This window comes from Tauraco erythrolophus, chromosome 6 (genome assembly GCF_009769465.1).
Source record: "Tauraco erythrolophus isolate bTauEry1 chromosome 6, bTauEry1.pri, whole genome shotgun sequence".
In the NCBI taxonomy this organism is placed as follows: Eukaryota; Metazoa; Chordata; class Aves; order Musophagiformes; family Musophagidae; genus Tauraco; species Tauraco erythrolophus.
In genome coordinates this window covers 26392737-26405948 of record NC_141470.1, presented here as the reverse complement: position 1 = coordinate 26405948, position 13212 = coordinate 26392737, and the positions used below count along the sequence as shown (strand labels likewise).

The window sequence follows — 13212 nt, the reverse complement described above, 5'->3', positions numbered from 1 at the left end:
TTTAAGCCACATAACCAGAAGACCAGGTGGTTCAACAGAGGCCGGGCGTTTCAGCTGATCTGTTGCTTTTTACAGGGCTATATGTTGAAAAAAGGTCACAAAAGGAAAAACTGGACGGAACGATGGTTTGTGCTAAAACCCAATATTATTTCCTACTATGTAAGTGAAGATTTAAAGGACAAGAAGGGAGACATCATACTGGATGGAAACTGTTGCGTAGAGGTAAAAAAAAAAAAAACAACAACAAAACACCAAAAGCTATTAACGTTGCTAAAGATAAGAATTAATCCTTTTTTGTTTGTAGGAGGGACTCGCAATATCTTTTGTTAATGAGCTTTTTTACTTTATATAAAAACAGTTCATAAACACTCTTTTAATACAAGTTCAGAGTGCTGGTGTTTGTAGCTCTGTAACAGGTAACTGCACACGTAGGCCTTGACAATGTAACGTAGATTTCGGTGTTTGCAGGGCTAATGGTTTTGTTACCCATTCTAGGCCTTGCCGGACAAAGATGGAAAGAAATGCCTTTTTCTCATAAAATGTCTTGATAAAAGCTTTGAGATCAGTGCCTCTGATAAAAAGAAGAAGCAGGAGTGGATTCAAGGTGAGGTTTCAAAAACTTAGTTAAGTGAAAGTTAAGGTAAGCCGAAGTCCTACAGCTGCGCGTTGCTCAAATTTTAAATTCTTGGTCTTGTGATTTTTGATGTCTCTGTTTTGGGCACACGGAAAGGATCCTTAAGGAGCTGAGACTCAGGAAGAACTAAGGATCCATGCAAAGGGAATCAGTTTCTGTCATTTAAGTGCTTCAGTTTAGGCAGCCATAAACAAAACGAAATGGATATTGTTGTTTGCTTTTTCTATATTTGCTGTACTTCTGGAGACGAGGAAGGGAAAGGGAATACATTGTAAATTGTTGCTTTTGAGGAGAGAGGGAAAGCTTGTTCGTTTCATCACCATAAAATAAGGGCTTTGCTTTTACAGTTTTGCTTGAGGTAGTGTGGTTTGGTGAGCTCAGGATAAGGCTGGGAATTGGGTCTTCCTTTTCTGTTCCCACGGTGAAGTTAATCCTTCTGTGAGACCTTCCCAGATACATGCTGAGTGATAGCTACATGCATACGTGAGGTAGAAGCCCTTGCAAAAGCTGCTGCTGCCAGTGCCGTTGAAGTATATACAGCATGTAAATATTCGGAGCTTTCATTTACACTTCCCTCTTTGCCTAAAGCATGTGTTTAATTGCACCAAAGTTTGATGGATGACAAATGATTACTTAGTTCCCAGAGGAGATCTTTTTTCACAGGTGTAGTAGGTGAATAAAATACGAAAATCATCTGCTACTCCTCAGCTTTGCTCTCTGAATATTTCCTCTCTGAATATAAGTGAATGAGAGTTACTTTCTTACTGGGAGAAAGTTCCCTTGGAGCATCAGTAAGAATAAAGGATTTAAGGTTGGGTTTAGGGCAGTAAGTGATGTATATACTAGACAACATCTGCTTGATTAGAGTAACTGAATCTAGGTAGTAGGAAATCTTGAAGTGTTGGGGTTTCGTTGTTTTTGCAGCTAGGCGTACAAGTGACTTATATGTCCACCGCTTGTTAGAAATCGATATTGGAATTGACATAATGCATTGGAATTGCCAGACCTTATCCTTGTGGCACACAGGCAATACTGAAAGCCAAGTGTCTTTCACTTCTGGTTTGTGTTGACAGCTAGCCTGATGAGAATTAGGAGAACTGACAGCAGTTTCTTCTGGTTTAAAAACATGTTAAAAAAACCTTCGACAAACCAAACAACACGCCACCACAGCTATTCATTCAGTAAGCCTATCCAAAATGTTTAGCTTTTCCTTTCACTGCTGTTTTCTTCCTCTCCCTTTGTGTTGGACACTCCTTTCCAGCCATACAGACCACTGTAAACCTGCTGAGAGCGGGGAGCCCTCCACCCCACAAAGAAGCACGCCAAAAACGAAAAGAATTGCGCCAGAAGCTGTTAGCTGAGCAAGAAGAGCTGGAGCGGCAGATGAAAGAACTGCAAACGGCCAACGAGAACAAGCAGAAGGAACTGGAGACCGTGCGAAAGGTGGGAGTGGGCACTGCTGAGTTTCCAGGTGCAAGCTTGGACTCTGTGGTTGAGCTGGGCTTCTGGACGTACAATTGGGCACCTGTTTCCTGTTCGGGTGTTCAGACACATGGAGCAAACCCCTCCCGAGGAGGTGAGCCTGTGTCGGCACCAGACCCTGGGCAAGTAGGTCAGGTGGTTGGACCTGCAGTAAAGCTTTCAGCGTTCACTGCAGCCGTTTCTCAGGAATGCTCAGCAGGCTGGGAGTAACTCACGTGGCTCAACTCTGTACTCGTGAGGGTGTTGTGACACTAGTGTCAAAGAAAACCCCAGCTGTGTGGATGGCGTCTGGGGACTGGAGAGCCTAGTGTTTTCAGTTACTTGTGGGGTTTTTGGTGTGGTTTTTTGTCTGTCAGACTTGGGGCTTTCCATTAAGATTTTCTTATATAGTTTTCCAAAGTTTTGTTATGTGAATTATATGTGTGGGGAAACTCTTCACACACACGTAGTTTCCAGAGACACAAATTTAATTTACAAAGATTCCAAAGATACAAAGTGATTTTGTGAGCATGTATAGGCATAATTTTATTAGACCCGAGACACATAGCAACCATTTATAAACTGTTTAAATGCATCTTTCTTGTAAATACTGGATTGACTTCTGAAAGAGTGAGAATTTCTAGCGTGACTAGAAATTTCTGAGTATTAGCAGAAGGCTTACTGAATACTTTATTTTCTGTGTAGACAGCTTTTTAGTCTAAATCTAATGACTGGCAGGAGGCACCAAGGTGCCTTTGCTGTGGCTGCACGCTCTCAACAGTAGATCGAACGTGCTGTTGGATCTTTGTGTTTTGGAACAACTGGTACCTCTGCTGTATTTCTCCACAGTGACTTGATTAGTATCCAGATATACTTCCTATCTTTTCTTTTTAAAGACTTGCAAGAAGACTCACTATGGCTTTTATTGCTGTGATACCTTTTAATGAGGAATTTGCTTTAGAAATAGCTTAGAACATCTTCAGATGCCTCTCTCCCCAACATTTCGGCTGCTGAGTCCCTGCTGCTAGAGCAGTCCAGCTCTTGGCTCTGTGCTTAGTCTAAAGAGTCTTTTTGTTCACTACCTTCCTAAACTAATTTGATTTTTTTTGTATTCCCATTTAGGACAAGTCTGCATAATTGCTTGAGTTGTTAATAAATGAAAAACACTAACTAATTTTAGCCTGGAGTTAGAAAAAACTTTAATGATCTTTACAGCAGGGGGGTGGGGAAGCTGTACATACTGTGAGAGCATGTTAAAGGTGCTGAGTCTAAGAAGCAAACAAAATAACCCAGAATCTATCTTTTTAAAAGACTTGTCATTAAGTCACAATTTGTGGCGAGGAGAAATTTGTCTTTTTTTAATTAACCTTGCACTGGTAGTACTGATGTGGGTATTCTGTTTGCCTTAAATTTGAGTCTGACAGTGGAAAACTGTTTTTTAATTTAATTTTAGCACCTATATTCTACCATGTGTTTAAGAAAAATATGCTTTAAAGGATAGTCTGTGTAACTGGCAAGCTACTGGTAAGTAATATACCTGCTACAGAAATCACAGGGCTGGATTTCAGTGCTGAGTTTAGTTTGTTGAGAAAAAAGTTAGGGGGAAGATAACGAGAGCAGGGAGTTTTGCAGAAATCACAATGGGTAAACTACAGAGAGTTGCGGCAAGAAGCGTCTTTGGAAGTGGACTGGAGTAAAATGACTTCTCAAGGAAAGTAGTTTAGTCTCTGACATGAGCTACCACACTTTGACTAAGTAGAATGAGTGGGGAGGTGCCGTGTTAGGGAAACTTAGTGTTTGATTAGTTTGAAAAATGTCCTTCAAGGAAAGGGCTTTGTAAATGGTTCAGGAAATGGAGTTGTTCTGGAGAGCGTAGCGTTAGATTTGCTCCTGATGGCAGTGAGCCACCACTTGTGCAGCATCTGCCAAAGCGCACTCTGAGACCAGTTTGTATTTTGATAGCTCCCGCAGTAGAAAATTTCAGAAGAATAGGAGCCTTTGTCTAAAATAGATTTTTTTTTTCATATTTTTTTAAATGGAATTTTGAGACACACGTTGAACAGACTGAAAGGTAAGTTTTTCTTACCAAGAGAGCATGCATAAGACTTGTGCACCCTTTCTGTTTCAGTTTGGGGTCTTGCATGGGCTTCAGAGATTCTGAAGCTAACTAATCCCTGATGGAATGATGTGTTCATGTTGATTCTCCCTCCCTCCCCACCCTCAACATTTCGGACTTTTCCCTGATCGGCATAGTTGTTGCCAGTAACCTTACCTGCCAGGAACTGATGTCCTCCGACATGAATTAAGCAGGAAGTTGCTGATAGAGAGTGGACAAATGGTGTATTTTCTCGTTGAGCTCCCTGGCAAAAGCCTAGCACCCACCCTTGCCTGTGACTCTGCACGTTCGCCCTCTTGGCTCGGTATTGGCAATGTTTGTTTAATTTCAAAGCAGGGAAGGAAATCAAAAGAAAATTTCACTTTAATAGGCATCTTGGATTTGACTACAATGACATGCTTTTAAATGTTCTGGCAGAGGAGGAATACTACTAAAAGACTGGCATCATTTAGGCTTTTCAAAGGAGAGCAATTCTGCACTATCCTCTACAGCTTAAAAACAAAGTAGGAGCCTTCTCCTCTCCTTCTTCCCATCTATTTCAGACTAGAGTGAAACACTAAAAGGAAGGAAGGTTTTAACATGGCAGTTTTAATTGTTTAGGCATCTCATTAGTTCATCGAGGTTGTGTGAGGGAAGATGGTTTAAATGTGGGACCTTTCAAAAATACTAAAGATGATGGGTTTCCTGCTCTTACTGAAGATCTGTGGAGACAATTTCACCAACCCAGCGTATTACAAAAGAAGGGTGCTTGCCTTCTGTTGCCTCTGAAGCATCAGATAAGTTTGTTAGGAAAATTTTGTGAAAGAATTATTTTGTTTTCAGTAGTGGTAAAGTTTTGGCTAGTACTTGTACATTGCTAATCTTCCCTGCATTCTAAAAGTACGTGCTATTGAAAGCCTAATGAAAGGAAAACTGCGACAGCTATCTTTATGTGTGATACCAAGATGCATGAAAAGTTAAGTAAGTTGCAAAAAGGCATGAAGGTACCAGCAGCTGTTTCCTAGGCCTAGCTCTCACTAGGCTATTTTTTCCCCTAATTACAAGTGATGATTATTGACTAGAATTTTATTTACCCTACATGGCAAGTTAGGGGATGTTAAAGGGCTGTGATTCACAATAGCACAATCACTTATTATAGTCAAAGTTCGCAGCGCTTCTGCTTTCCCATGGCAATTTAGTGCTTCGCAGTTCTGTTTCTGTGTGAACTCTGTGCATGCTGGCATGTTGTCACTGTTGGAACTCCTGCGCAGTCCTGCCTGGGATGTAGTTTTCCATAATGGTTTTCTATCCCATATGAGATAGAGAAGGGAATGCAGCGATTTCTATTGGTTCTGCAAAGCAGGACTCAAAGGAAGCTTAGAGGAATTCTGATAATTGACTTCTCATTGGCAAATTTAAAGTTGTCTTGCAAATGACAAGATTAAAAATTACGCTTAGAGATTGAGAATAGCCTCAGATGTTTAAATAAAAAACTGGTGCCTTAATGCTTTTGAAGGTTTATTTGGTTTTAACAAAACTGGAAAATTGTTAAATAAAATTCCATTCCCTCTAAATGTTTTAGTTTTGACTGATGGGTTTTTCCTTCTTTTCTACACCCTGCCCTTCTGTTCTAGCAACTGGAAGCAGCAGCTGCTCGTGCTGCTGAGGAAGAAAAGAAAAGGCTTCAGACTCAAGTCGAATTACAAGATCGCTTCAGTTTGGAGCTGGAGAGAGAAAAAATGGTGAGTAGTGCACATGGCTTTTCGCTACGATTACACATAGTGAGCAATGCGTTTGACAGTGACTTCCCTTACAGGCAGTCATTGAACGGATTCCACAGATTTTGCAGGAGGCTGGAGAATGCAACCTGCGTTGCATTTATTAGAGACGTAGGAATAAAATATTTTTACAATGAATTCAAATATTGGAACAGCCAGCCTGCCATTTGTGTAGCATTCAAAGCTTAAATAATATTGGAAAATTGAGAAGAATTTGACTGATTGAAAGATAAATGCAGACTGAAGTTTTCCTTGCACTTTTCAAAGATGGAGAACCTGAGGCCAATACATACTATGTGGACGTGCAAAATGAACACAGGCATAATCAAATTGTGTTTTAGAAATTTTCTGATTTGAATATATTCTTAAAACTATTGCTTTTTTACTGTGTGTTCTTCTACATTTATACACACACACAAACATGAAATATTGTAGCTTTGCAATGCTGTTTTTATAATCTACACTGAGAACTTCTAAAAGAACTAAATTTCAGTCTTCAAGGGCTTTGTCAGGCATGACAGGCCTTTCTGTTACCTGGAGAAGTGGAAATAGTCAAGTCAATGTGAGGGAATGTCTCAGGACATAAATGCACACAGTGCTGCTTTATGGGCTGAGTGTGAATTCCTGAATACAATCACTTTCTGGGTCAGTGAGATTTAGGTTAGCTGAGGGAAAGCAGTCTACCGGAGACCAGTGGAGCAGGACATGCCATCCTACCACACTTGACAGCAAGCCTTTCTTGCTGACTGCAGAAGCTGTGCTTACCTTCTGTGAAGTACATGTCATGTATTGCAAAGTGTTGAGGTTTTGGGACTTTATCCTGACTCACTTCAAAGCCAGCTGACTGCTGTTGTCCCCAGCACAGTGATGAGCTGAGTGGGAGGACAGCTCTGGTCAGTGAAAGGGAGGGAATGAGGATGAGAGACTGGGTGGCTGTGGATAGGCAGCTTCCCCTTACCCTTGTTTTTTGTTATAGTTGCTCTTGGCAAAGCCAACCTTCTTAGCCTATTTCCACCCCTTCATCCATCCTGTGCTGTCGAGGTGCCATCATCCAGACACAAGTGTGTGAAATACACTGCTGCCAAGGGATGACTTGTCTGAGGAAAGGAGTGGAAACAGCATAATTAAACCATCCTGACCTTTGTGTCTGGGCAATCTACTCTTCCTCCAGTTTTGTGTGGATCTGTAAACTAAATGACAAGGTCAAACTGATTGAAGTTAGAGTTAAACCCCTGTAAAAATCTTGTGCTGCATGAAGTAGGGCATTGTAAGTAAGTAATCCGTATTGCTGTTTATTTTGTTAAATGCTCTTAGTTGCACATCTCCAAATCTAGACTCAATTTTATCAGTTTTGGTCTGCAGGCAGCAGGAAGAGGTTTGTCTCTGAAAACATTATCTGAGGGAAACCTGGCAATTCTTTTAAAAATTGGAAACCTGAGTTGAATGGTAGCTCATATGTGTCCCCAATTTATGCTACTAGGTAAGACAAAAAATGGAAGAGCAGGTTGCTCAGAAATCATCTGAACTGGAACAGTATTTACAGAGAGTACGTGAACTGGAAGAAATGTATAAACAGCTACAAGACGCTTTGGAGGATGAGAAACAGGCACGTCAAGATGAAGAGACTGTAAGGAAACTTCAAGCCAGGTATGGCTTTGACCTGGTAGAGATTTATTTCAATTTCCATTGCAGTAACAAATAACTATGCCATGCGATTAAAGATTGTTTATATCTTGGACATGCTGCTGGAAAGGGGGACTAGCTTGAAGTCCAAACACAGGATAGCTTTTTTGTTTTCTTAAGCAGATTAAAGCTGGTATTTATTAATACATTTGGTTAGCCCATAGCAGTGGGAGTGCTCAGCAATTTCAGAAAAGCGGGTGCACTTAATTTTCATCGTGTTGGGTTGTGCATGTCAACACTGGAAAAACTGGGATCCCTCTGTAGACTTTTTAGTTGTGTATTTTATAAAGCAGTAACTGTAAATACAACTTTCTGCTGTATTTTATCACAGGGTTAAATTGTAATGAATAAAGGGTTAAGTCTCCTCTTACTCATATGGGCTTTGTTTAGTGTGGTTTGTTTCTTCATATATTCAGTCCTCCTAAGGCAATTAAGATCACTTATGCATGCTTGTTTCTTCTGTGGTTTTCAGTGTTGTGCATTTGCATTATTGACTAAATTTTCTGAATAGCCCTTTGTAGCAGTCACACTCCATGCACTGCTGGCATGATTTTCAGCTTTACACCGCAGACAAGCCAACAAGCAGTAACTTTTTCTCTGCTTCCCAAGCTTTTTTTTTTTTTTAAATAAAAGGAAAGAAAATAATTAGCTTGGCTTCCCTACATGTATGCTACACAATGGATACAGCTTACTTAAAACGCAGTTAACATTGCAATCCCCATTGCAGATTACTGGAAGAGGAGTCAGCAAAGAGAGCTGAACTGGAAAAATGGCACTTGCAGCAGCAACAGACCATTCAGATGACAGAGGCAGAGAAGCAAGAGCTAGAAAACCAGAGAATGATAAAGGAACAGGCTCTTCAAGTTGCTATGCAGCAACTGGAACAACTCGAACTGGAAAGAAAGGAGGCCCTTGAGCAATACGAGGTGAGCTGTTCTGTTCATCAGCCTCATACTTAGGCAGGTATTCAGCAGTGTAAGTGATCATCGATACCGTGCTTCTTCAAGGATTGGTATGGCACAAAAATTACAGTAACAGGTAGGATAGTTGTGTGTTCGTTTTTTTTTTGGTCTAGACCAATGGATATATTTGAAGAGGAGGACATGTTTCAGACACATCACCTCCTTTATTCTTTTGTCCCAATTCGCAGGCCAGCTCAGTCATATCCTGAAATACATATGTTTGTCTTCTGCTGTAGACTAACTAGTCTTACTCAGTCCCATTGCTGTTGTAACGAAATGCCTTATGCTTTTGAATAAGTTATTCTTGCAATGTTTTGATGATGTCATGGGGCAATATTGTCTCCTACAAATGAAAAATTAATGTGCTGCTGTAGGCCCTTGCTCCTCAAAAAGATATTTAAGCACTGAACTGATGCCAAGGATAGCTAGGAATTAGCTCAGATTCTCAGTGTGTAGCAGTACCTCGCATCCCCAATGCCAGGCCTGTTCTCTGCTCCGCTGAGTGGTCTTGGTGAAGGCCAGTAGCTGTACGCATGGAAGAAATAACAGAATCCAGTGAGTACAGAGTGTGAAGTGCTGCATACTTTCTAGGGCTAGGGAGGTGTTGATCCTGTGTGTATTTAGGTCAGGAAACAAAACACGACTGTATTTCTGTTTAACTAGGGAGTGTGTTTATGCTGTCTCTGTGCTGTTGGGGTGAGCTCTGTGTAGGACAAGCTAGTGAGCTGTCTCGGCTGGCACAGAATACAAATGCTGCAGTGACTGGGAGTAAGGGGCCAGGTGGGGTAGTTCCGGCCACTTTACAACTTACAGTGTTGGTGTTGCATCTAACACCATCATTAGATTGCTTTCGGCTAATACTTGACTCCTTTTTAGATCACATCTCAGGCTTTTTGTATATGAAACAACATTTATTACTCCAAAGGAACTGCTGAATACAATAGACATGAAAGAAAGGGAAGCAAAAAACCAAATAAACAAACAAATTCACAAAACAAATGTGGGAGTAGGTCACTGAGATAGTTGACTCATTATTTTAGAAAGAATTAAACATCTGGCCTCCTGTTGGGAATTGACCAAAAGACTGGCTTAGCCTGAAGAATACCTCTTTCTTGCGTGGGTGTAACAGCAGCAGTCCTGTTCCTAGCTTACATTTTGTGATTTCTGACAGTGAGAGGTACCCACTAGCTGGTCTTAGTTTGGAACAGAAAATGCATCTTTCCATTTTGAAACTACAGTTTATGCTTCCAATCTTCATGAAGACTGGCCCTTCTTACACAGCTACAGAATCTTGTAAAACCTACTTACTTTCGGGTTCTGGTTTGACAACAGCTAGCGACTGACTAAAATACTTAGGATGGTTGGAAGTGACGTGCTCCCTGTCTACACTAAAAGGAGTGCTGGCTGAAATAGTGTGGTTTTGTCTTCAGATTTAAAAGGATGTTTTTTCTTTTTACATAAAAAGAGTGAAATTTTTCTTGTTTTCAAGTGGGCTGTATCTTATTTCAGGAGGTTAAGAAGAAGTTGGAAACAGCAGCTAATAACACCAAGAGTTGGAAAGATAAAGTAGCTCATCATGAGGGATTAATTCGACTAATAGAGCCAGGTAAGTTACCAACAGAACAGTCACAAAAAAAATTTGTATTCGTTCTGTCTCATATACTTAGATCACATAGTGATTTACTGAAATCTGCCTTTTCCTGTAGCTTACTGCTTTCACAGCAGCCTGTAAATATCGCCATTGGGAGAACTGCTGATGGTAACTTTCAAGTCTTTACCTCTACTGGCACTACTCTAACAATTAATTTTAAAAATTATCTATCTTTATTTATTTAAAACAAAGCAAGGATTAACCTGAACATTGGACAGTCTGGGTGTTTAATGCAGTTAGCATAAACACTGATTGCCAAAACCATGAAGATAGCTAAAAATATTTGATTTTTGGAAAAAGTTTAATTTCTTAGCTTAATTAACAGCATGCCAGCCCAGAGGAAAGTGGCTTTGTAATGCAGTGCTGGAGAAATTGCTTTCCTTCAAGGATAACTCTAAAGGCAAGAAGAGAGGTTTACTAAGATACAACTATTTGGTGGGGGGGTAGGGGGGGAGATTGGAAGATCGCAGCAGTTGACAGCTTCTCACACTACGCACCTTCACTGACAGTGTGCCAGGCCTTCCTGCCTCCTTGGTCAGGCAAGTCCTTGGGTCACTGTTGAGAGCATTCCCAGTCACAGAACCAGAGAGACAGCACTTACCAAATCATCCTGTGGTGACACTCAGCTGTCCCGCTGCTGGTGTGCGAGCGATATCCCTGTCGGAAACGCCTGTTTCAAGTATTGCACTCTGTCTTCCAGGCTCCAAGAATCCTCACTTAATCACAAACTGGGGGCCAGCTGCTTTCACTGAAGCTGAACTCGAGCAAAGACAAAAGAGCTGGAAAGGGAAAAAAGCCACTTCTGAGGAACGACAGTAGCTGACGTACTGTTCATGACTAGAAGCCCACCTCCCTTCATTCTGCTCTGCACAGAGCAACTTCACGCTTACAAAGATCTTAGTTTGCTCAGCAGGTTGGGCCTTTCTACACAGGAAATACCATTTGCCACACAGGAGTGTCTACTCAGAGCTCAGTAATTATAACTATGTGGTGTCTGACAGTACTTGCTGTTTTCCCTCACATTTCCAGAAATTCTGTTCTTTTATACAAAACTTTTCAACTGAAGATGATTGTTATTGAAATGTAGCTTGGAACAGAGTTGTTTCTGTAGTAGCGTGTAACAATCCGACAGCATCTAACTGATCAAGCAGTGTCAATTTCATTCCGAAAAGCGAGGGAAGCAATTGTTTCATTGGTTCGGTTGGTATCATTTAAACCCAGGATAAATCAGTCCTGGAGGTTCTGTCTGACTCTGAGACAGAGCATTACCTTTCCTTGTGTTTTTGCTCTGTCCCTCTGTTGCTCTTTGCACAGTGCCCAGATAAGTTCTTCCTTAGCGAGGGTAGACTGGCATCACTGGGTACCTGCTGCCTGGTCAGATTTTGTGTCCCGTTTTCCTCTGTTTGCAGGAATCCAAATGAAAGAACTGGAAACAGGCATGTACAAAATTCTGCCGTAAAACATTTGGAAAAACTGGTCCTGCAAGATTGTTCTTGTACTGTCTCCTACTTGAGGAGTGCTAAAAAACCCTCAGGAGTTCACTTCGTAGCTTAAAAGATGCACAGTTTTAACTTACAGATTTCTGGAGCAGATGAATGGAAGATGACAGCAGATGCACAGGCCAGCCATCGCCTGCATCAAGGCTATGTTTGTGCAAGAAACCTGATTATAAAATACCATCATTTTAAATACAGCGCTTTTGTCTCAATCTTAGTTGGAGGCCAGATTGAAAAAAAAAAAAAACCAAGAGGAAAACTAAAATTGACATTTTTATTTTAGATAAAAATAATAAATTTGTAGCAATGCTGCCTTGGAAAAAATGAATTCCTGCCAATAAAATAATCTCAGTGTTTCTAGTAACAAGGCTTCCCAAAGAGCATACTGCTCTGTCTCGGAATTCTCTCCGGGGACAAAGCCAGTTATTTCTGTTTCTGTGGGGAAAAGGAACAAGTCTGTGATTTTGCTCTGTAGATGTCCCACACTAGACAAGGAGTCAGTCTGTTGCTAAGGAAAATAGTATTGTTGCTGAATTGTACAGATGTTCTGAGAACTAAGTCCCCCCTCCCGACGAGCAGGTGCCCATTGGTGTGGCTTGTTAGTCAGCTTTGACACTGAACATGTACAACCCTCTCTTAGCACCTGCTTTTTAGTTCAGCTAAATGTTAAATTATTTTTAGTAAATAAAGAGTGAATTTTTCAGGTGGATGACGGGTGCATTTGTGTGCGGCATTGTGATACTTGGCTCTCAGAAGAGCAGAAGCTGCACCGAAGTGATCTTCAGATTTGGAAGTCAATAGCGTTTTGCCTATTAACTAAGACTCACTGAAATACTGAATCTTCTCAGACATTTATTCTCTGGTTATATTTTTATACTAATTGAAATCTTTAATGTTTTGTTAAATAGAGTGCTGATTAGAATGGCAGGAAAATCCAGGATCTTCCTACTTGTATTTACTGTACAGGAAAGCAGTAGTTCCTTAAGCTTGCTAACAAGGCATTTTTTAAAATTGATTATGTTTACAGAAGAAATGTGAAAAAAAAAACTGTAATAGAAATACTAATGTATACATTGTTAAACTTTGCTAAAGGAGACAGAACAGTATTTATAACTACCAAATGTCTTTTATGTGGAGAACAGAAGGTGTACTGGGGCTAAACTAGTTTAATTTTTCTAACAGTCTTTATTTTGGACAAAGGTTTTTTTAAGAACACCAAATGATGCATGTTTTCATATTTTTTACTGTTCTTTAGAATTGGCTATTTAATAAAGTAATACAAAGTCATTTACTTTTCTGAATTAATTGATTTTTTTTGCATGGCTTTCTTTGGGTCACTGGAGTTGAAGATCCAGTAACTGTTGTGTGGAAGTATTCCTTTGACAGAAGAAATATACTCTTAATGGTCTGCTGAATGAGACTTAGATTAAAGCCATAATAAAGGCCATGGTC

At 40.4% G+C, this 13212-nt stretch overlaps 1 protein-coding gene across 1 annotated transcript in view; it reads left to right on the top strand.

Moving 5' to 3' along the window:
- The window catches only part of SWAP70 (switching B cell complex subunit SWAP70), a 39196-nt gene extending 27852 nt beyond the window's left edge, over positions 1 to 11344 (top strand). The window contains exons 5-12 of the mRNA XM_086613112.1: positions 76 to 222; positions 496 to 604; positions 1896 to 2077; positions 5825 to 5932; positions 7449 to 7615; positions 8379 to 8577; positions 10123 to 10219; positions 10965 to 11344. Of these exons, the coding sequence (XP_086469238.1) occupies positions 76 to 222; positions 496 to 604; positions 1896 to 2077; positions 5825 to 5932; positions 7449 to 7615; positions 8379 to 8577; positions 10123 to 10219; positions 10965 to 11083 (1128 nt within the window). The 3' untranslated portion in view covers positions 11084 to 11344. The remainder of the gene's footprint in view (positions 1 to 75; positions 223 to 495; positions 605 to 1895; positions 2078 to 5824; positions 5933 to 7448; positions 7616 to 8378; positions 8578 to 10122; positions 10220 to 10964) is intronic.
- Positions 11345 to 13212: the final 1868 nt, after the last annotated feature.